The sequence below is a fragment of the Eurosta solidaginis genome, chromosome 3 (genome assembly GCF_040869045.1).
Source record: "Eurosta solidaginis isolate ZX-2024a chromosome 3, ASM4086904v1, whole genome shotgun sequence".
In the NCBI taxonomy this organism is placed as follows: domain Eukaryota; kingdom Metazoa; phylum Arthropoda; class Insecta; order Diptera; family Tephritidae; genus Eurosta; species Eurosta solidaginis.
In genome coordinates, this window is record NC_090321.1 from 278,852,278 (window position 1) to 278,875,905 (window position 23,628).

General features: G+C 33.7%; 1 protein-coding gene across 3 annotated transcripts in view; it reads right to left on the reverse strand.

Annotated features, from left to right (window-relative positions):
• Positions 1-1,193: 1,193 nt before the first annotated feature.
• Prip (prip) overlaps positions 1,194-23,628 on the reverse strand; it is a 77,358-nt gene continuing 54,923 nt past the window's right edge. The window contains exons 2-8 of one of the 3 annotated variants that reach the window (XR_010951369.1): positions 16,250-16,422; positions 16,049-16,152; positions 5,179-5,322; positions 4,944-5,091; positions 3,990-4,273; positions 3,814-3,935; positions 1,194-2,159 (exon numbers count right to left, since the gene is read on the reverse strand). Coding sequence is in view for 2 of the 3 variants with exons in the window: in XM_067776638.1 (XP_067632739.1) it covers positions 3,948-4,273; positions 4,944-5,091; positions 5,179-5,322; positions 16,049-16,152; positions 16,250-16,340 (813 nt within the window). In the remaining variant the exon portion in view is untranslated. The other 2 variants (XM_067776639.1, XM_067776638.1) reach the window with 2 other exon arrangements.

Below are 23,628 nucleotides of genomic sequence, written 5' to 3' on the forward strand. Positions count from 1 at the left end.
GGGGAGACTTCGCTCAGGTTGGGCCATTAATCTGTACTGCGCTTTCGTTAAAATTAGTCGTTTTCCTTCGACTTTAAAAGTTTTAAGAAGAGCTTTACAAAAGGAACGACTTGTGATTTACGGCTTTAAAAATTTTTGATTTTATTCTACTTCTTCTTTAAGGGGCGAGTCCTCGTCACCTTTTCCAAAATTTTAAAATTGCCGTTCTTTGCCACACTATATCAAAACTGAGGTGAAATATCAGTAAAATCTAGGTCTATACCCCAAGCATATTTAATTTTTTTGTTGCCTTTAAAAAAAAAAGATTTTTAAAGTTAATTTTGTTAATTTTCACAACGAGAATATATAATGGCAGGAATAACCTCCGTGCCAAATTTCAACATAATATCTTTAACGGCTTTTGATTTATGGTTTAAAAACTTTTAAATTTTTTTCCTTTAAGTGAGGGAAATGCCATGCCCAATTTCCGAAATTTTTACTTACGTTACAAGTTTCTTTACATTATCGGTCTTTGGTAATAAACTATAGTACTTCTTCCATTTTTCAAAATTGATTTATCATTAAGTAAGCCTTGTCACCGACCAAGTTTAGTAGTTTTTATATACTGTACGGCTTTTGACTTACGGCTTAAACAACTTTTGAATTTCGGCTTCTAAATGTGGGCGGTGCCACATCTATTTTCTCAAATTTCAGAAAATTTCTATTTGAGGTCAATCCAAGTATCAAGTTTTATAATTTTATTGGACTTTGGTTTCACATGATCGCAATTTTTCCAATTTTAGAAATTTCCGATATCGCAAAAGTGGTTATCATTCAATTTCGCACATTTTCAATGCCGATATATTCTAGGCCAAGATAAGCTAGTATATAAACTTTCGTCAAATCTTTTTCAGTGCCAAAAATTTTGATATACGGAATTCTATATATATCTCGTTTTTTGTATGCAATTACGTACTACCGTTATCCTTTGTGTACAAGCAAATGCTGGGTATGATTAAACCACTACAAACATTTTTTCGAATTCTTAAGTAAAAATAAAACAAATTGGTGTAGATTTTGAGTAAAACGAAGTGTCGGATAGCTTTAGCATTCAATTCAAGGTGCGTGTTGGAACATATTTTAAGGATGAACATTTTTAGTTCATGGAACTTACCCGAAAAATTATACCGTAGAAGCAAATGTAATGCAATTGAAACATTTTAATACAAAATTTTTTATTGAAAGTTCTCTTTGTTTAATGAACATGTTTGACACGTATAAACATAACTGTTTTGCAATCGTTAATGAATTCTTATTGTTTTGTAAAATGATGGTTTTATTTGTTCTTCGATGTAATCGCAGTTTGTATTTTAGATAGAAATGCATATTTCATTTTTTTTTTTATTACTGCTTAATTGTTGAAAAAATACACAATAGAAATGAAGTTATTTATACGAAAAAGTTTTTGTATGAAAAGAGGCTTAAGCTAAAAAAGTAAAGATCACAAAGATCCTGTATGGAAGTAAGTAGCTATAGAATTACAAATACAATATATTCTTTAACATAAATAGGTATTAATTACATGAGTGTTTATAGGACAAATAAGAATATAATTTAAAAAATTGTTAACAGCTAACACATACATATATTATTTATTAATGAGTGCGCAGAAGTTCTTTATTTAATATGTTTTTTATGTTGTTATTGCTGTTTTATTGTCAATAAAACAACTAGCAAGTGTTTCGTTGTATTATTTTTTTTTATTCAGAAGTTCCAATTCATAGCTGGTGTTTGTTATTGCTTCTGGTTTTTGTTGACACCTACAATTGGTCATTAATTCCTCGAAAATCTCTTTGGATGTTGGCGATGTTGCATGCAACATATTGCTGGCGAAAAATTACAACAAGTGCAACTTTTGTTCATGTTTGCTTTCTTCTTTTTTAATTTTACTTCCCTATTTTTTGTTTAATTAACGCATTTCTTTTGTACATTTATGCATGTATGCATATATTTGTGTTGAAATACTGTTACAAAATTTTGATCCAGATAATTTATTTTTTAATGAAATCTTGATCCTTGTTATCATAATGCATTTGGTATATTTGTACACATTTATGAATTGTTTTTGTTATCTTTTTTGCCGTTTAAGCGTAATCGCGTGTACTATCCAGCTTTCTCATCTGTATTTTAAGAAAGGTGAGACACGTTTTAATAGACAAACATCTATGATATAAATAAATAAAATTAAAGCATTAAGCGGTATGAGTTAAGCAGGCTAAATGATATGTGTATGAATGAGTTAGGGTGATTGGATCGGTGATTAAATAAATTTTAGAACTTTCTTTTTAAAATTTTTTTTATTAAAGTTATCAAGGCACTACTTTGAAAGTAGTAAGTTTTAAGTAATTTTTATTTATTTATTTTGTTACCCCATTTCAATATTACTCGAGAGAATAGAACTATAGATAATGGAGTCCCAAATTTTCAGCATTATCCAACACTCAGAGGAAAGTGTGTTTAAAACTAAGCGTCCTGGGACCACATGTACAAAATCTTGAAGAGCTGTAGCTCTATTGACAAGGAGATGTTGTACCTTATAAAACTATTAACAAATTATATAAGCGCGTCGATGCGCTACTATTCTACATATAATTCTAAGTAAATGCTGGATCGACAAATTGTAATTTTGTGTTGCCTTCAGAAAAACATAACATCTTCTTCATACCATAAGGAGAAAGATGCGGTTTTAAAGTTTAAGTACCTATAAAATGTTAAAATTTTAACAACGACGACCATTTAGACAAATTTGTTCATAGACGAGTTATTCAAAATTTTGTACGTGTTGGGCTTAAGGTTTGATCAGATAGCAAGAAAAACTCGATAGTTATTTTGTGGTCCTGAATTTCACTCCCCTGTTGTTTCTTTGGCCCTAAGCCCTGACTAAAAGAAAAGGGCAGATAAGAGAAAGCTTGCAAAGGTAATGTTTAGATATATATACCCATTCTGTCTAGGTTTGCTTAAAACGTCATGACTTTCATAATAACAAAAATGAGATATAAAAAAACGATGTATTTACAATTTCTCGTACCACCTCATTATTTTCCTATTTTTTGCACTGCTTCTCTGATCTTAAATATGTCTGAAATTTCAAGTTTGTAGCTTAAAGTCAAGTCTCTTGAAAACCTACCGCAACATATTTTTTGTTGTCGCGATAAAGACACTCCCGAAGATCTTGAGGAGTGTTAACGATGTTAATGTTCTTTTGCCGGATATAAATCCGGTTCGTTCCGGTAACAAGTACGATTAAGGTACATGCACGACCATTTCGGGTACGATTTAATATGACCACATCGAAATTTCCAGGCCATCCCGCCCACACCCCCTTGTTGCACGAGAAACTTGGGGTCACCAGAGCCTCAGCTGCTAGGGAAACAGGATGCACCACGAGTACTGATTTGTTTTAAATCGCTTTTTCGCGTTCGAACAAAAAATCGAATAATCTAACATTCTAATAGATTTGTTATAAACGTATGTTAATGCATGCGTGTGTTTATGAATGAATAATGAATGTGTTCACTTAAATATTTAATTAAATTAAAGTTTTTTATTCTTAAATGTTATGAGTATTTATGTACAGCATTAAGTAGAAATTTTGATGCGATTAAATTTTGATGTGTGCAAATTGAATGTTTTCCGAATCCCAGCGTTCGATTGTGTGATCAGCATCCAAAGCTCGCCTCACACTCAAAGCTAAGCGAGTCTTACCAAATATACCCTATGATTTGCATTATCGCTATGAATTAAGATTTTTAGCTGATAAATTCTTTACTCAACTTCGCCATTTTATATAGTATGTCATACATATTTTCGATCCTCACAATCAAACAGTTGGAATTCGATTGCTTCTCTTTAGTTACTTGTAGAGTTAAATATTTTCCTTTTTAAAATGTGTATAACTTTGTTTTAATTTAATAGAAATCAGAATCTTTCCAAGCTTTAATTAAGCTCACCTCACGATCATCAGCGTGTGTTCGATATTTCTCGGATACTTCAATCACCTTGACGGCAGTGTGTACGAGTGGCTTCTCTATGATTTGTGTGTAGATGAGCGCTGCTGCGATACCGCCCATAATTGGACCTATCCAGTAGACCCAGTGTGCATCCCAATTGTGTACAGCAAAGGCTGTGCCGAGTGTACGTGCTGGATTCATGCTTGCACCGGTATAACGAATTGTGCCCAAATGACCGAGGGTGACAGAGAGACCGATGGCGAGTGGCGCAGTGAAACGAGAATCTGGTATAGTGAAAATAAAACTTAATCCAAAGCAAAGTGATTTAAATATCTAGTTGCGGTTTTGGAGGCATTTTAAAAACACTCCAGTCAACGTCAAATAAATAAATATAAAGCGCTTATAAACTTGATAAAAATAAGTAAGCGTAAAGTAGCAATAAAATTGATTTCAATAACGAATCCATTACCAAGCATGTCACCGGTACAAAAATATTAATAAGGTCCAGATATTGAACTGATACGTAAAGAAAAATCAGTTGCAGACAAAAAGTTAACAACAAGAGAATAACCAATGCCAAAAACTTTTTGCTTCAGTTCTAAAATCCCTTAAAGCTATTCCATATATTTTCAAAGTCTTCCTAAAAGATTTCAATCCGACAACGATATTGAAATTATTCTGAAAATATATCGTACTACCGATGTACCGAAGAAGTTCCGAGTAAAAACTTAAGGTACATCAAAACTGGCTATCCAGATATTGTTCCATTAATAATTATTAACGGAACAATATCTGGATATTATAATATCAAAAAGTACATCTCTATATCAAGATTGTTTCTGTGCACACCCTGCTGGGAATGCGACTCCGTAACTGTAACTCTGCTACTACTACTTATATCGGCGATTATATATATAATCTGGGACATATCCAGGATTCCACTTGTACACTTACCTGGTTTATTGGCATCAAGAGCACCAAAAACTGTGAGCACCAAGACCAAGCCCAAAAAGAATTCAATACCGAGGCCTTGTAGTTCGGTAATATTAGGCGCCAGATGTGTATGACCTAAGCCACCGTAATACTCCTCATCTATGAGTGTCTGAAATTAGTGAAAATTTTATAAAAAAAAAAAACAAACAAACAATTGGGATTAATATAAAAATACATCAATCAGTGTAATACTTACACGAATAGCCGCTGTACCGGCGATGGAACCCAGACATTGGAATATTATATAACAAACGGCACGCAAAACGCTTACACGCCCCGCCACTAATAAGCCTATTGTTACGGCAGGATTTACGTGACCGCCGCTTATATTTCCAATAACCTAAAATATTTTAAAATAGTATTTAAAAAAAATTAAGTTATTTTTAATTTTGTTTAATTTAAAGTGGAATGTAGATGTATTTATGTACACGTACATTATAGCACATATTCACTTAAAGAGTATGCACATATGTAGGTGCATTAGAGTGACAACAAAAACAAATAAAACAACTCCTTCCAAGAGAAAAAATAAGTAGGGGAGAGCAAAGGAAAAATTATAAGTCAATCAGTTTGTTGTCGATAAGTTATCGGTTTTGTTTTCGATGGGATAAGGCCCGATTTTCGATCGATTTTCTATAGACGCATTTTATCGATAAATTAACAATATTTTATCCATTAAGTATCTTTATGTTATCAAAAATGTGTTGACTGGTTATCAAAAAGGTCATCGATTCATTATCAAAAGTTTTTGAAATGTTACCAAAAAATTTTCGATTTGCTATCGAAAGTGTATCGATTATTTTTGAAATTTTACCACATAGTTGTCGACTTACTATCGAAAATTTATTGATTATCAAACAGTTATCGATGTTTTATCCGGTTTATGATTAAAAAAAATTTCAATTTCTTATCAAAAATAGGTCAATTGGATTTCGAAAAGTTAACGGTTTCATATCGGAGTGATACCAATTTGTTATCGACGACTAATCGGCTTGTTATGAAATAGAGACAAATAAAACTTTAATCTAAAACAGATGCCGCATATGTAAGCCGTCGATAAGAAGCCGATAAAAACCAATAGAAGCCGATAACTCTGTATAAACAAACCGATTACTCGACGATAATAACTCGCTATAGAAAATAAGCTCCTAGTAAAAGATAAATTGATGGTATATGTTGTTACCGATAATTTTGTTTCTTGGGAGTGAGTATTAAGCTTTAATGTCTTAAAACTTAAAGCTATTGATGACTTGTTATAGTTTCAACCCTCTAGCTCTAGCATTAACGCAGAGTATATGAAAAGATTCTTATCTGATAAATCGTTTGAGTAATATCAAAACTTATTTTAGTGTACTCTCAAATTTGGCGGTGTAATTTCACAGTATTACACTTTTTACGGTTTTTTTATTTTAACAGTATAGACATATTCAGTCTATGGTCTGTGTGAGGTGTTTATTGACCGGCAAGTGAAACATATTTTTAACTAGATTTAATTTATTACTCTATTTTGCCAGATGTAAACTGCAAGCTGCTGTGGTGTGGTGGTAGCATAATCCATATTTCATACCGAACGTCCTGGTTTCAAGTCCCGGCCGAAGAAAAATCCAATTTTGTTTTATTTTTATTATAATATAAATTCTATTTTAAGGATACTTTCCTTCAGCACTTCTTGGGAATAAAATTCACACTATTTTGGTATATATGCAAAACAACACCACAAAGTACGGTTTTTAAATCAACAATTTTTTGTGTGCAGGTACTATTTACATGACCGATCTCTAAGACATGCGCCACATACACATACGAAAGCACCTGATGAAATTTGAAACTGTTATCTGATAAATTGGGAAAGATTTGACAAAAAACTTTTTTTTGGAAAGTCGGTTGTATGGGGGATATACATATGCTACAGTGATCCGATCCGATCTGTTCCGACAAATATCTTAACGGACACCAAACTATACCCGGACTATTTTTTGTTCAAACAGAGAGACGGACAGGCAACATGGCCTAACCAACTAACTATGATAGTCCTTATCGTGGTCATTTCGGTATACTTATTGATAAGTATATCTCTTCTCTTATAAGAACTTATAATTTTGAGATTCGTTACAATCTTAATATACTATTTCATTTTCAGAGAGGTATACAAAATCAAGTAATTTACCAGTTGCGATAGATTCTATTTGACGACTCAGTATCGGGGTTTTCATAAAATGCCTCTATTAAAGTATCCAGTAGCAACATATTGGGGTAGTATGACAGTTGTGATTTTTAAACGGTTTTATTTAGCTTGACTTGACTGGCCGGCCGCACGGCTGCACGACCGTTGTGAACGAATTAGTAATTGAAATTTAAGTAACTTCCCGATAAGCTACAGGCTTGAAACTTGGAGTATAGTTCAGAACCCGATGACAATGCATAATAAGAAATAAAAACTCCGATAGGTGGCGCATGAATCGAAATATTTCAAAAAATCGTATTTTTGGTCCGATTTGGTTGATATTTGGAACACATAATACATATGTACATGAATAGAAAGCGACGTGTGAAAAAAATCGCCGCCAGGTGGCGCAAGGATCGAGATATTAAAAAAAATCATATTTGTGGTCCGATTTGGCTCATATTTGGAACACATAATACATACATGAATAGAAAGCGACCTATGATGTCCGATTTGGCTCATATTTGGAACAAATACATATTACATATAGTCCGGTAGAAGTGACATCAAAATATTTTGGAGTTCGAGGAGGGACAAGCATACGTGGCGCAGAGTCGAGTAAAGTTTTTGGAAGGATTATGTATTGAGGACTTAGATTGTAACAAATTGTCAGGAAAGAGTCCGTGTAATAATGAGTCACTAAATAGAATGAGAAAAATAGACAATTAAATAAAGACTAAAAACTTGAATATAAAATAATTTAAGAAAAAAATTTTAAGTTAAACGGTTTTATTGAAAACAATACTTACATGAAGTAATAATAATACTAAAAGCTAGAAAATAATTAGGTAGGTCCTAGGTAGTAGGTAGTCATCACACTCCTCATCAATCTAGGGCGTTGATCAAACAATTAAATAAAAGCGTTGGACGCGTAAAATTTCTATTGATAGTCATAAGTAAGACCAACTGAACCTTAATCAGGTTATGCTACGCCTCACATTTTTAGTAATTTCACGCGCCCAACTCTTTTATTTAATTGTCTGATCAACGCCCTAGATTGATGAGGAGTGTGATGACTACCTACCTAGGACCTACCTAATTATTTTCTAGCTTTTAGTATTATTATTACTTCAAGTAAGTATTGTTTTCAATAAAACCGTTTAACTTAAAGTTTTTTTTTTAATTATTTTATTCTTATGTGTGACAGAATCCGTCAAAGATGATCATATATCGAGACTTACTGCAATTGAGGCCATTTAATTTTGTCAAGTTCATTTCAAGTTTATATGAAGAATATTAAAAGTTCTAAATTTAATCGTTTTCACACTCAAGTCTCTAATATTTAAATTTCTGTAAATGTGCAATTCAAAGCATTTTCAAAGCTAAGCTTGATATCAATGAACAATAAACAGCACTTCAATGATTTGTGCTTAAAATCGAATAAAGAATTTGGAACAAGGAAAACGAGCTTTTACAGAGTATAGCTGAAAATGTGCGCATACCTACATACATATACACAATGCGTTTGAATACTTTTTAGGCATGGCCAGGTACCATTTAAGGATACATTTGTGTGTATGTACGTACATACATATATGATTGAGTGACAACAGCAATTCTATATAAACTAAATTTAAATATCAACTGTGTTATGATATGTATATACATACATACATACTAGAGATATACGCCGCCGATAAACGCCGCCGCCGCCGCCGATTTTGGTCGTTTTCGCACGCCGCTGCCGAATGTCAAAAATATCGGCGCGGCGGCGGCGGCGGTGGCGTCCGGCGCGTTACTATATTTTCTACTCGTTTAAGACTGTTTTGGCCATTTATTGTTCATGTCGAAAATTGGTCGAAAGTGCCATCAACGGATGCGCATCAGTGCCAGTTATAAGAAACTAATTGCGAAATTTAACTCTTTCTGACTGTTCAAAAGTTATTTAAAAACAGGCGCTTTCGATGTCAGCCTAACACCGACTTTGCATTACCCAATTCACCAAGTTATTAAAACAAAGCACTAAACAAAAGTTATATAATAAATTTATAGCTCACTTTGCATATCTTTTTCAAAAAATTAATAATGAAAAATTAATTCAAATAAAATGACACAAGGCGAACATGTTTTTAAACTGTCCTCAAGTTGTACAAAAAAGCAAATTACCCAAAAAAACTGCCGATTTTTTTAAAAATTTTATATTGCGATTGGCTGAAGGAATAAGCGAAATCAGAAATGCAAAATCCCTTAGTAGGTTCTAGGGGCATAAACACTCGTTTGAAATGATTCTTACCTCATACTTAAGTCGAGGATATATGTACGTATGAGAAGGATTTGAAAAATCACTTGGTCTTACATTCACATCTGTTGTTTATTTCTGAAACTATACATTAGCGTCTGAAATATAAATTTTGATTTTCACACTTCATCCTTCAACACCCAAGTCTCTCGGTTTGACATTTCTTAAAGTTGGCGGCCCTATCCAAAACTAGTCCCTTGGAGTGAATCACATTGATTATAGCCTATCAACCAAGTTTAAATATCACCTACACGTCACGGCTCCTTTTACAAATGTGAATACGTAGGCACATATATCTACCAGGTGAGGCTTTGTCCTTCGCAAGAATACTCAAAGTGGTGAAGTAAAAGCTTTCCCAAGACAGTCGAACTAATGACGTGTGTGCTACTACCCTAACGTAGTGGACAGTCCAACTAGTCTGAAAACTGAAGCTACGCGGTCATCCATAATGAGCTTTTATATCATAAGGCCGGAAAACAGCAGTTAACATCTTTCAACTTCATTCTAAAATATCGTTTTGATTTAACGAAGACTATTGAAATCAATGTTGTGAACACAGACGTATGCAAACTTTAGTCTACATTTTAAAAATTTTATCCAGGGTCTTTGTAAAATTTTAATTATGTAGATGCGCCGAGGATTATACGATTTTCACCCATTACGCAACGACATCCACTTAGATTGCTTATGATTTCGAGGGCGGCATCCTTGGTCCTCATTCCCTAACGTTTCGAGGTGTTTCTCTGGTGTAGCTCGGCAGCATAGCGTGACAAAAGCATCCGTTGGAAAGTCTTCGGAGCTACACCTAGAGCTTCTAGGAAAACGACGTCGAGGAAGGTATGAGTTCGAAGTCGCAGTCATATAGCTTCTGTGCTGGCATATGGTGTCTGACCTGGTAGCGACTGGTGGTCGGGATTGCTACTTGTTCGTACATCGGGAATTGTAGCTCTTAATCATCGGGGATTGTAGCTCGAAAAAACTGGATGCGCGCTGTGCCACGAGAGTCATGAGTATTAATAGACCATTAATAGCAACCGTAAGTCGCATTTGTGCGTGACCGCCAAGAAGCCACAAATGATTTAAAGAAATTGTGTGTGCGCGACGATTATTAGGAGTTAATCCCAGGTGAAACTACGCTTTGCACGATATATACAGACAAAAGTGTGACCATTTTATGTATCTCTATTTCTTTTCAGCAGACGCAGCAGTACCAATTCCAAAGACCGGGGTTAGTTTCGAAGCCTCTCTGGAGTAAGTGAACGAGGGACAATCCATCCGCAAGGAGCTACTCCTGAAAATTTTTGAACGATCTGCGAGATTTTGAGGCAAAACCCCGGATCTTTCCGAAATGGTCAGGACGTTGATTTCCTTAAATACATACAAACAAAACCTTTCCTAAATATTATTTTTTTAATTAGAAAAATCAAGCTTTTTAAAGTAAGAACACCGGCGTACGCCGGCGCGCCGCCCACGTCGCCGCCGCCGGTATATAATAGAGCCTACGCCGCCGCCGCCGATAAAGTGATCGGCGTAAACTTCTAATACATACATACATATAAAATAAAGGAATAAACAAGTATTTTATTTATTACTATTAAATAAAGTTATACAGTGAATACATGCACACACCTATATATACCCGGCAAAACAGGCGACAAGTCTAGGCTAAATTCCAGAATGAAGCGCAAAGAAGTATACGACTATAGCGAGTGTTGATCTTTTTATATGGGTTGGGTGATCTCCTTTGTTTGAGCATATCTTATGGTGAGATCAATTGTATGTTTACTTTGTCTACTGTTTTTCACGACCTTACGAGGATTGTCGGACAGGTCCTCTTTTCATCCCTTCGGTAACAGATCCTCTTCTTGCCCCTACGAGTACTGTCGGATATGTCCTCTTTCTTACCGATTTTATGTTTTTTTTTTTTTAACTCTAATACCTACAATATTTTTAATTTAATGCGTATTTGCAATACCAATAGCAAAATACATCAAAAACAAATTATGCGATAGTGGAACATAGGGTACTAGTATTTAGGGCACCTTATGGGCCTCCGCTTTTTTATACAATAATTCGTTTCAATTCCAGTAACTTCTTCTTTATTTTACTCTTTTCGTTGCCATTTCGTTTATTTATTTCTAAAATTAGCTACAAATATCAAACTGACTAATCCCAACTCTACCAAAAGGGACTAGTGCCGATCAATCAATTGAATCTTTTATTTGGAAAGGGGAACATGTCCGAAATGGTAATATTCCAGAATCAACAAAAAAAAGTTCATTTGGGGAAGCCATATTATAGTCATTATTTGTTATTTAAATTTTTGGTCAGTTTGCAAAGATGAATCATCACTGTTTCAATGTTTATTTATTTCTATGTTTTTTGGACATGATGGAAAAGAATTTGAATAAAAATACTGTGTAATGATTTAAAATCAGTTTATTATATAATAAAAAAAAACATATTCGTTTCAAAATAAACAGTTATTCATGTAATAAAATGGCATATCAGTAATTTTGAAAATTTTCGTTATGACTTTCTGCTGAATCATAATCCCAAAGTCACGTTCAAAAGAATGTGTCCTCTTATAGGAAAAATATGTTGAATATAAGTAAAACGACCAGAAACTGGTAAAGCCATAAGAAATAGGATAACTCTGTGGATCCGATTTTACCTCGGATACCCATCAGAGAATATGTACAGCTCGTTCACGGTGGAAGGTACATATAAAATACTATATGTGGGCGATTCTCGCTAAACTGTACAATTTCACCAGCGGATTTGGAATGAAAATTTTTCTCAGATAGAAGTTGCCGGATTTATTTTTGTTATCATTATGTAAGAAAAAATCTAAATTTTTCACCATTCTACTACAACTATAATGAATAAATATGTAGAACAGAGTGGCTCTTAATGCTGATGTTAACTATTTAGTATATATGTAAATTGTTTTGTCGGAATAAATTGGACCTTTTATGTGCTTTTTTATTTGATTCAAGATTCTAGGTGTTGCTTAACATAATTTCTAAATCAAAGTTATAAAATTGAAAATGGCCAAATTGAAATTGCCACGCAACTGACATTTCGACTTTACGTGCTGAATACGACGTTTGTACATAGCTTTTTTATATTCTATACCTTGATTTTTCCGTCTCAATGAAACCTTTCAGGATATAAAATAATCGGTATGATAAACTTATTTGTTTTCTTGTAATAACATACCACATAACTGACCTGTTGTTTTTTTTTTTACATCGTCGTTTTCCCCACTTTACTGCTATGCCAAACACTCAAGTGTCATTAACACCGAAACTTGTAAATACAAACAAGTAAGGAAGGCTAAGTTCGGGTGTAACCGAACATTACATACTCAGCTGAGAGCTTTGGGGACAAAATAAGGGAAAATCACCATGTAGGAAAATGAACCTAGGGAAACCTTGGAATGTGTTTGTATGACATTGGTATCACATGGAAATTATTAAAGAGTATTTTAAAAGGGAGTGGGCCATAGTTCTATAGGTGGACGCCATTTCGAGATATCGTCATAAAGGTGGACCAGGGGTGACTCTAGAATTTGTTTGTACGATATGGGTATCAAATTAAAGGTATTAATGAGGGGTTTAAAAGGGAGTGGCCCTTAGTTGTATATGTGAAGGCGTTTTCGAGATATCGACCAAAATGCGGACCAGGGTAACCCAGAACATCAGCTGTCGGGTACCGCTAATTTATTTATATATGTAATACCACGAACAGTATTCCTGCCAAGATTCCAAGGGCTTTTGATTTCGCCCTGCAGAACTTTTTCATTTTATTCTACTTAATATGGAAGGTGTCACACCCATTTTACAAAGTTTTTTCTAAAGTTATATTTTGCGTCAATAAACCAATCCAATTACAATGTTTGATACCTTTTTTCATATTTGGTATAGATTGTGGCATTTTTTTCATTTTTCGTAATTTTCGATATCGAAAAAGTGGGCGTGGTCATAGTCGGATTTCGGCCATTTTTTATACCAAAATAAAGTGAGTTCAGATAAGTACGTCAACTAAGTTTAGTAAAGATATGTCGATTTTTGCTCAAGTTTTCCGTGTTAACGACCGAACGGAAGGACAGACGGTCGCCTGTGTATAAAAACTGGGCGTGGCTTCAACCAATTTCGCCCATTTTCACAGAAAACAGTTATCGTCATAGAATCTATGCCCCTACCAAATTTCACAAGGAGTGGTTAATTTTTGTTCGACTTATGGTATTAAAAGTATCCTACACAAATTAAATTAAAAAGGGCGGAGCCACATCCATTTCGAAATTTTCTTTTATTTTTGTATTTTGTTGCACCATATTATTACTGGAGTTGAATGTTAACTTATATACTGTAAATATATTAAATTTTTTGTTAAAATTTGACTTTTAAAAAAATTTTTTTTAAAAAGTGGACGTGTTCGTCATCCGATTTTGCTAATTTTTATTTAGCTCACATATAGGAATAGGAGCAACGCTCTCGCCAAAACTCATCATGATATCTTCAACGACTGCCAAATTACAGCTTGCAAAACTTTCAAATTATCTTCTTTCAAAAGTGGGCGGTGCCACGCCCATTGTTCAAATTTTACTAATTTTCGATTTCGTTCATTTTAAATAGCGATCTGAGATGAGTGCTCAGGAACCTACATACCAAATTTCATCAAGATACCTCAAAATTTACTCAAGTTATCGTGTTTACGGACGGACGGACGGATGGAAATGGATAAATAAATTTCTTTTTTTCGCCCAGATCATTTTGATATATAGAAGTCTATATCTATCTCGATATCTATATCTTAGTTTATGCCGTTACGGATTACCGTTATGCGAACAAAGTTAATATACTCTGTGAGCTCTGCTCAGCTGAGTATAAAAATGTCAATGCGATCGTCCTCTGTCATAGTCTATCTTTCGCAGTGTCAAATTATCCACCAGATGGTGATAATGACAGCATAATGGAAAGCGAGCGAAATTCTTCAAAACTGATGGACAAGATTCGATACGTAATTTATGTCTCTAAATCGCCTTTTTTCATCACAAATCTATTCGTAAACAAAAGTTTTAATGAAATAAAATAAAATCATGCCAATTTTTCGTACATATTTTTGAAATAAATCAATGATACTTCGACCGAGATTTGAAAAACGTTGTTGAGGACATGCCACGTAACTGACATTTGGGGTATATAGTATAATCTCATAGACGTTCTATTCAAATATTTGACTGTTTATGCATGTGCTCTATTTATACACATCAAAACTAACAAAATAACATCAAACTTGTGCAGTCAATTATTGATTTTCCTGCTAATAATACCAATGCACACAAATTGTACAGTTTACTGAGAATCGCCCATATAGTGTTTCAAAAATGTACATACTACATTTGGACCTTTATTAGTTTGTCGTGCTTGGTAGGAAAAAAATACAACTTGTTCAGTTTTCAGACTTTGCATTCAAAAAATCCGTGAGACAAAATAACGCACATGAATGGAGACAGCAGACAAAACAATCCTTTAACCCTTTTCCCGTGAAACAAAGTATCGAGTATGACTAAGAAAACACTGGCGCTACGGTTCAGTGTTGCCAAACTGGGGAATTTTCCCACTTTTGTTGGATTTTTTAATAAATATTTGTTAAAGAGTAAAAGGGATTTCCTTACTGGACAAAACGTGGAATTTTTTAATGTTCATGCATTTTCGTTGGCCAGTTGGGCGTGGCACCGCCCCTTTTATGACTAAGCAATTTTCTATGTTTCGGGAGCCATAACTCGAAGAAAAATTAACGGATCCTATCAAAATTGGGTACTCAAATTTTCTCTATAGCAGGAAATATTTCTAGAAAAAATGGACGAGATCGGTTAAAGACCACGCCCACTTTTGTATAAAAGATTTTTAAAAGGGTCGTAGACGAATAAAATAAGCTATATCTTCGCGAAAAATAGTTTTGAATCAATGATATTTCACTTATCAAGTTTTATTGTAAGAGGAAATGGGGAGACATTTTTGTTTAAACGGGCGGTGCCACGTGTTATGTAGAAAAGTAATTTATTTAAAATGAAATGTACAATTGAAGCTCACGCTGAGTATATAATGTTCGGTTATACCCGAACTTAGACACCTTTACTTGTTTTATTTACTTTCCAGCTACCTTTTCAAGTCTACTTGAGTATGGGTTATGAGCGTCGGTTATAGTTATGACATGTTTTCTGTTAAAGCCAAAATGTCTTTGGGCTGCATGAGAAAACATGAGGGAATTTCGCAGTCGAATTAGCGAACAATAGGAGAATTGAACTCATTTCGAGGGGTTTTTATTTTATAATAACCGAACAGGGTTCTTTCTCACACAGATTTATTGAATTTACCTTTAAAAATACTTTGATGTTAAAATAATGAAATAACCGAACAGTGAATATGTTCCACCTTTCTAAATAATCAATTCAATTATACCCCAATGTAGACAAAAGATATAAACCGCAGATCAACTACTTTAGGGATTAATAGCTTCATTTTTTGCAGGGTATACATCTATTCACTTTACTTATTGATTGATTGTCGTCATAAATGAAATTTAAATGCTTACCGTGATCGCTATGAATACAGCCAACCCAAATGCCAACGCCTTAAATGTACCGCCCTCGGGTTGGGTACACGCACCGCAAGCAAAGAAATTCAATAAAAAGTTTCCTAAATAAAAATGATGTGTTATAAAAATGTTACTATTCAATTAGATAATTATTGAACAATTTAAATAACTACTTTAACTAATTGTTATGATAATTACCTAAAAATTCAGCGACAAGCGCTTGCCATAGGCGATGTTCTTTTGACTTTAGCTCGTGTAGGCCAAGTGAATAATCAAATTTTTGCGGCATATTTGTTTATTTTTATATAAATTTATTCTTGTGCGTTTTGTACAGTTTTCGTAACTTCCGGCAGTGTTTTAAATTTAATAAGCTGAAATAACAAAAAAAAACGTGAACATATTTTAACATGATACGTATAAATACAAACAAGTTTAAGCAATTGCTTGGATAAATAAACATTTAAAGAATATAAACATATGTAAGTAACACAAATTAACATTTTTTTTTTTTTTTGAATTTTCAAGGTTAATATTTTTAAAAAGTTCCATTATAAAATCAAGATGCAAAGATAGCTACATACATATGTGCACCATTTGAGCCTTTTGAAAATGTATTCTCCTAATGTAAGCATGATCCCACAATAACCAGGTGTATCATTAATTTTAAAAGCTGTTTAGCAGAATCTGTTTACAATAAAATATATTACATTTGTTGTTTCGTTCTTAGATCTATGATCACACAAATCCAAAACCGAAAATTTTATTGACCACAAACCAAACAGCCTAAACAAAATTTCCGGTTGTAATTTCTAAACTCAAAGTTGTTTGAGCAAAATATCAATAACAAAAACCATTGCATAAAGCAATATGAACAAAGCTCGCTAATTAAATACTTATCAAAATGGCTAAAGTTATCAAAAGATTTGTACTTTATTTTGTAAGAACAATGAATTTAAAATAATATTTTGCTTTTGCAATGGCGAGCTATTTTAAAATATGCTAGAAAAAATAATGTTTTTCATTAAAACCAACATGTGAACCAGCAACGAATTGTACTCGTTAGATCCATAACTTATTTTATATTTAGAAACAGTTTGTCAGTTAGTTATCGTTTGAGTGAAAATACGGATCACGGTTGAAAAACCAATTTCACTCAAATGATAAATATAAATCTGTCAAACCATTTCTAAATATAAATAGTAATAAAACATAGATCTAATGAAGACATATCGTCACAAGTAGACATAATATGTCATTGACATATTATGCCATTGGAAGAATTCACCATTTCAGAGCTATTGTGATTTAAAAAATGGATTAAGGATCGTATAAAACGATACCGACCCTGGTCCTGCAACAGAGAAATAGTAGTGGCATTTTTTTATCAAATTTCGACATATCTAGATTCTTTTTTTATTTTCAATATTTAAAACAAAACTACGATGAGGTTTGTTACAATAACTGTGCAAACCAATCTCATACATGTTTTCGAAAAAATTGAGGTTGGTTGCTTAATTTCAGTCACAACATTAAAACATCGAAAATTATCGATCTCATCCATTTTTTTAGACAACAATATTCGAAAGCATATGGTGAAGTTTGAATTTCAGAAAAATCGGTTGTATGGGGAATTTATGCTATAGTGGTCCGATCTGACCGTATCTAACATATTGTCACGGATATTAGCATCACTAAGCTATACCATCACTAAGGCGATGCTAAGGCCATGCTAAGCGATATTTACGTCAATAATCAAATCATGTATACACATATATAAGGCAGCCGAGAGATGTCACACACAGATGCATTTACTTATACGCCTATGTGTGCGCGAGAGACTGTAAACTACAAACATTCACATCAATAATTCAATCATTATGTATCTACATAAACGAATAAATAATTGCGTCTACACATATATACCATGTGCGTATACGAGCAGGGGAGAGTCAATGCCCAAACCCATGCATATATCTGAGATACTCCTATAAGTATGCAATGAGAAAAACTATAAAATTGTGCAATTGTAGTTACAGCTGAGATGTTTGAGAGCTAATGGACTAGTAGATTCTGGAAGCGCCAAGAAGATGCGAATGTTAAAATCAAAGAGTATAAAAGGCGACAGATGTAGAGGCGCTGGAATTCAGTTTGATTTGAGTTGTCAAGCAGTTACGACTAAGACGATATCTAGCGAGCAATAGCAGTATTATTTTGAAAGTCAGTTTCATTTAAGCTATCAGTTTGGTTATTAAGCTATTCGTTGCACAGTTTGAGTGTTATTATGAAGTACATATTTCAATAAAGGCCATTTTTCCATTATTCAATATTGGAGTTATTTATTCAACAGTTTAGCGATACGAACCTAGCAAAAGGGCAAATAAGAGGATTTGCAGCAAATTCGTTACAATATGTCTAATGGGACACCTAAATATACCAGCTCAACAAATTTTATAAAGATATCTTAAAACTAGAGGGACTAGTTTACATACAAACAACAGACCGACAGACGGACATGGCTAAATCAACTCAGCTCTTCATCCTGATTATTTTGGTATACTTATTGGTAGGTCTATCTCTTTTTCTTTATGGACTTACAATTGTGATATTCGCGACAAAGTTAATATACCATTTAATTTTCATAAAGTGTACGAAAACTAAAAAACACGCTCTAATAGTGTATGATACTAAAAATTAATGAAATGAATGAATTTGAACAATCTTTTGCTGGAAATAAATTGGGATAATTTGTTTTACAGTTTTGATACCACTAAAAGGTTTGAGATATTTAAGTCTACTCTTCTGCAAATTTGCAGAAATGTTATACGCTTGGCTTCCAAATAGAAATACAAGGTGCCCTGGCATAATAGAGCCTTGATGAATCTTCGGAATTTAAAAAACTAATTTTTCCGTCAATTTAAAAGAACTCAAAATCCAATTTTTCTCGACTTGTATAAAGAGTATGATAAGAAATTCGCGTGTCTGGATAAATTTTTACACAGAAATTATATTTTAAATTTTGAAGAAAACCGTAAATCAAACCTAAAATCATTTTGGAACTTTGTCAACTCGAAGAAATCAGTTTCGAATATTCCGTCCTCTCTTTTTCTTGCTGAAAAAGCTGTCGATACTCCGGAGGACGCTGCAAATCTTTTTGCTGAATACTTTATGAACAATCTCACTTCTGATTCTGAAAATCATAATAATATTACTTTTAATATTCAAGCTTCTATTGACTTCGGTAATCTAGTACTGTCTAAAAAAGATGTTCTTAATGGGGATATTCGGCTTAAGACGTCGACGAGTACCGATATCGATGGTTTGTCTGCAATTTTATTCAAACAATGTGATTCCCTAGTATATCCACTGCTGTTAATTTTTAATAATTCGTTATCTACAGGTACTTTTATTGATGCGTGGAAATTAGAGTTAATTACACCTATTTTCAAGAGCGGCAATAAAAATGATATTACTAATTATAGGCCCATTTCAAAAGTTTCCACCATGGCAAAGCTCTTTGAATGTATCATCCAAGAATTACGTTTCTGTGTTAAGAATTTTGTGTGTCCAGAGAAGCATGGATTTTTTCCAGGACGCCCAACTATGTCTAATTTGACTATTTTCTCTGATGACTGCTTCGCAACTTTTTAAGCAGGATATCAGGTTTACTTATTTAATCGTCGTTGCATGGTTGTAGTCGATGATGTTAGGTGTCATCCATTCGTTGCTTGCTCCGGTGTTCCACAAGGTAGTATCCTGGGTCCACTGTTTTTTGTCTTGTTTATTAATGATATTCGCTCTTTCTTCTCTAAAGTAAGATTCTTGCTGTATGCAGATGACCTTAAGATATAATTGCCTATTCATAGCCTTCATGATGAGGTATTGTTGCAAGAAGCTTTGGATAAACTAAGTAACTGGTGTTATAATAATCGGTTATCGCTTAACCTAAAAAGTGCTTTCAAATAACTTTTTCGTAGCGTGTCAACATGATTGATACCGTGTATCAAATATCAAACTCGCCCCTGTTGCGGATTAGTGAATTTATGGACTTGGGAGTAATATTTGACTCGAAGTTTTCGTTTTCAAGCCATATTAATGTGTGTATTTCTAAATCGTATGTCATGCTAGCCTTTGTTAGACGTCATAGCTCGGATTTCAGTGACCCGTATACGCTAAAGCTTTTATATTCCGCGTTTGTGCGATCCAAACTTGAGTATGCTTTTTCATCTGGTCTCCGTATTATTCCTGCCATGTTGCAAGAATTGAACGAAGGGTGACGTTTTTTGGAACGATATTCCTTCATCCTTTGTCAAATAAGGGAAAATCACCATATAGGAAAATGAACCTAGGGTATCCCTGGAATGTGCTTGAATGACATGGGTTTCAAATTAAAGGTATTAAAGAGGGTTTTAAAAGGGAGTGGCCCTTAGTTTTATATGTGAAAGCATTTTCGAGATATCGACCAAAATGTGGACCAGGGTGACCCAGAGCATCATCTCTCGGGTACCGCTAATTTATTTATATATGTAATACCACGAACAGTATTCCTGACATGATTCCAAGAGCTTTTGATTTCGCCCTGCAGAACTTTTTCATTTTCCTTTACTGCTATTCAGGTGTCACAATCACCAAGTTTTATCCATTTTTTCGTATTTGGTATAGAATTATAGCATTTTTTTTCATTTTTCGAAATTTTCGATATCGAAAAAGTGGGCGTGGTCATAGTGGGATTTTGCCCAGTTTTAATACCAAGATAAAGTGAGTTCAGAGTTTAGTAAAGATATATCGATTTTTGGTCAAGTTATCGTGTTAACGGCCGAGCGGAAGGACAGACGGCCGACTGTGTATAAAAACTGGACGTGGCTTCAACTGATTTCGCCCATTTTCCAGAAAACAGTTATCGTCATAGAAGCGATACCCTTACCAAATTTCACAAGGATTGCTAAATTTTTGTTCGACTTATGGCATTAAAAGTATTCTAGACAAATTAAATGAAAAAGGGCGGACCCACTCCCATTTTGAAATTTTCTTTTATTTTTGTATTTTTTTGCACCATATCGTTACTGGAGTTGAATGTTGACATAATTTACTTATATACTGTAAAGATATTAAATTTTTCGTTAAAATTTCACTTAAAAAAATTTTTTTTTTAAAGTGGGCGTGTTCGTCATCCGATATTGCCAATTTTTGTTAAGAGCACATACAGTAATAGGAGTAACGTTCATGCCAAATTTCATCATGATATCTTCAACGACTGCGAAATTACAGCTTGCAAAACTTTTATATTACCCAAGTTTCGAATCGAGCTCAAGGCCAGAACAATAATTTTTTTCTAATTATTTTAATTTTTTAATTTTTCGATTCGAACCTTGAATGATTTATCAATAGGCCGATAAAAAACAAAAACAATTGTCTTTTAAATTACCTTCTTTTAAAAGTGGGCGGTGCCACGCCCATTGTCCAAAATTTGACTAATTTTCTATTCTGCTTCATAAGGTCAACCCACCTACAAATTTCATCACTTTATCCGTCTTTGGTAATTAATTATCGCACTTTTTCTCTTTTTCGAAATTTTCGATATAAAAAGTTCGGTAGTCCGATTTCGGTCATGTTAAATAGCGATCTTAGATGAGTGCTCAGGAACTTACATACCAAATTTCATTAAGATACCTCAAAATTTAGTCATCGTATTAACGGACAGACGGACGGACGGACAGACGGACATGGCTAAATGAATTTTTTTTTTTCGCCCAGACCATTTTGATATATAGAAGTCTATATCTATCTAGATTAGTTTATGCTGTTACGGGGACCGTTATGCGAACAAAATTAATATACTCTGTGAGCTTTGCCCAGCTGAGTATAAAAACAAAAAAACACGCAAACGAAACGTATACGCGTGTAAAAAAAACACGGCTAATGTCTATCCTTAATTGAGTCGTTTGTAGATTTATTTACATACCATCATGTACAATGTACATTGCACATGTACGAAAATAGCAATACCTGAATTTACATACACGAAAACATATTATTTACAAATGTATGCATATTTTTATGTCACACTATCTACATATTAAGTGTTGTAGATTACCAAATTTATGGCGCACACTTTTTATACCTTTCATGAACATGAAATGGTATATTAACTTTGGTCCGATGTTTGTAACGTTGAGAAATATAGAAGATAGATTCAGCATTAAGTATACCGAATTGATCAGGGTGACGAACTGAGTTGATATAGCCATGTCCGTCTGTCCGTCCGTCTGCCCGTCCGTCTGTTTGAACGCAAACTAGTCCCTCAAATTTTGAGATATCTCAATGAAATTTGGCACAAGGATGTATTTTTGTATTATATTAGACATTTGTCGGATCCGGTAGGATCGGACCACTATAACATATATCTCCCATACAACCGATCGTTCAGATAAGACGATTTTGGTCATTCCTGCCGCAATTTAGAAAGTATAAACATGAAAGTCGGTGATATATATTCTAATATATCATAGAAGATATCGTGAAAAAACACTTTGATCGGAGCTATGTATAGTATATATCCCATACAACCGATCGTTCAGATAGAAAGATTTTTGGCCATTTCTCCCTTAGTTTAGAAAGTATAAACGTGAAACTTGGTGATATATATTTTAATATATCATAAATGATTTCCTAAAAAAATCACTTTGATCGGAGCTATATATAGTATATATCCCATACAACCGATCCTTCAGATAGAAATATTTTTGACAATTTCTCCCTTAATTTCCTATATAAAAACGTTAGACATGGTGATATTTATTCTAATATATCATAGAAGATTTCCTAAAAAAATCATTTCGATCGGAGCTATATATAATATATATCCCATACAACCGATCGTTCAGATAAGGGGGTTTTTTGCCATTTTTAATTTTATATTTATCTTAAAAATCGTTTAGGTATGTACATCTGTTCACTATATATTTCTTATCTTATACATCCGATTATTTGGAGATTACGAACGGGATAAGAATATTGTTCAGCCCCATTCATGAAAGGTATGAAGTCTTCGGCACAGCCCCGTCCTTACTTTTTTATTGTTGTGTTAACTACTAACTCGAGACTTGTTGTCGCCTCCCATATTGCTACTGACTACACTTAAGTATAGTCAAGCTGATAAGTAAGTATAGACCTAGTGTACGTTTAGTAGCCCAATTGGCTCGCCGTATCTAAATTGGCAACCGACAAAATATTTATACTAAGCTTTAGTCGCTAATTTATGAGTGTGGGACACCGTTGTCAAGCACTATTTACATACGAATTATGTTTAAGACTTAGCGTACTTATAGCAATTGGTTTGTCTGTTCTTCATAATTTTTTTTTCGTCACCTCACCCATTGAGAATTCGGTGTCATAAATATTTGCGGAAGTAGCGTTTTTTTATCGCTTGAGCCAATCTATATATTTATATATATATATTTAGCCTCAAAAATGTACAACAAAACAGAAATGCATCAAATATTATCAACAAGTTAGCGTTAAATTGAATATACAACTTTCCCCAGCAACGTTATATTGCTATTCGTAAATGTTTGTCGAGC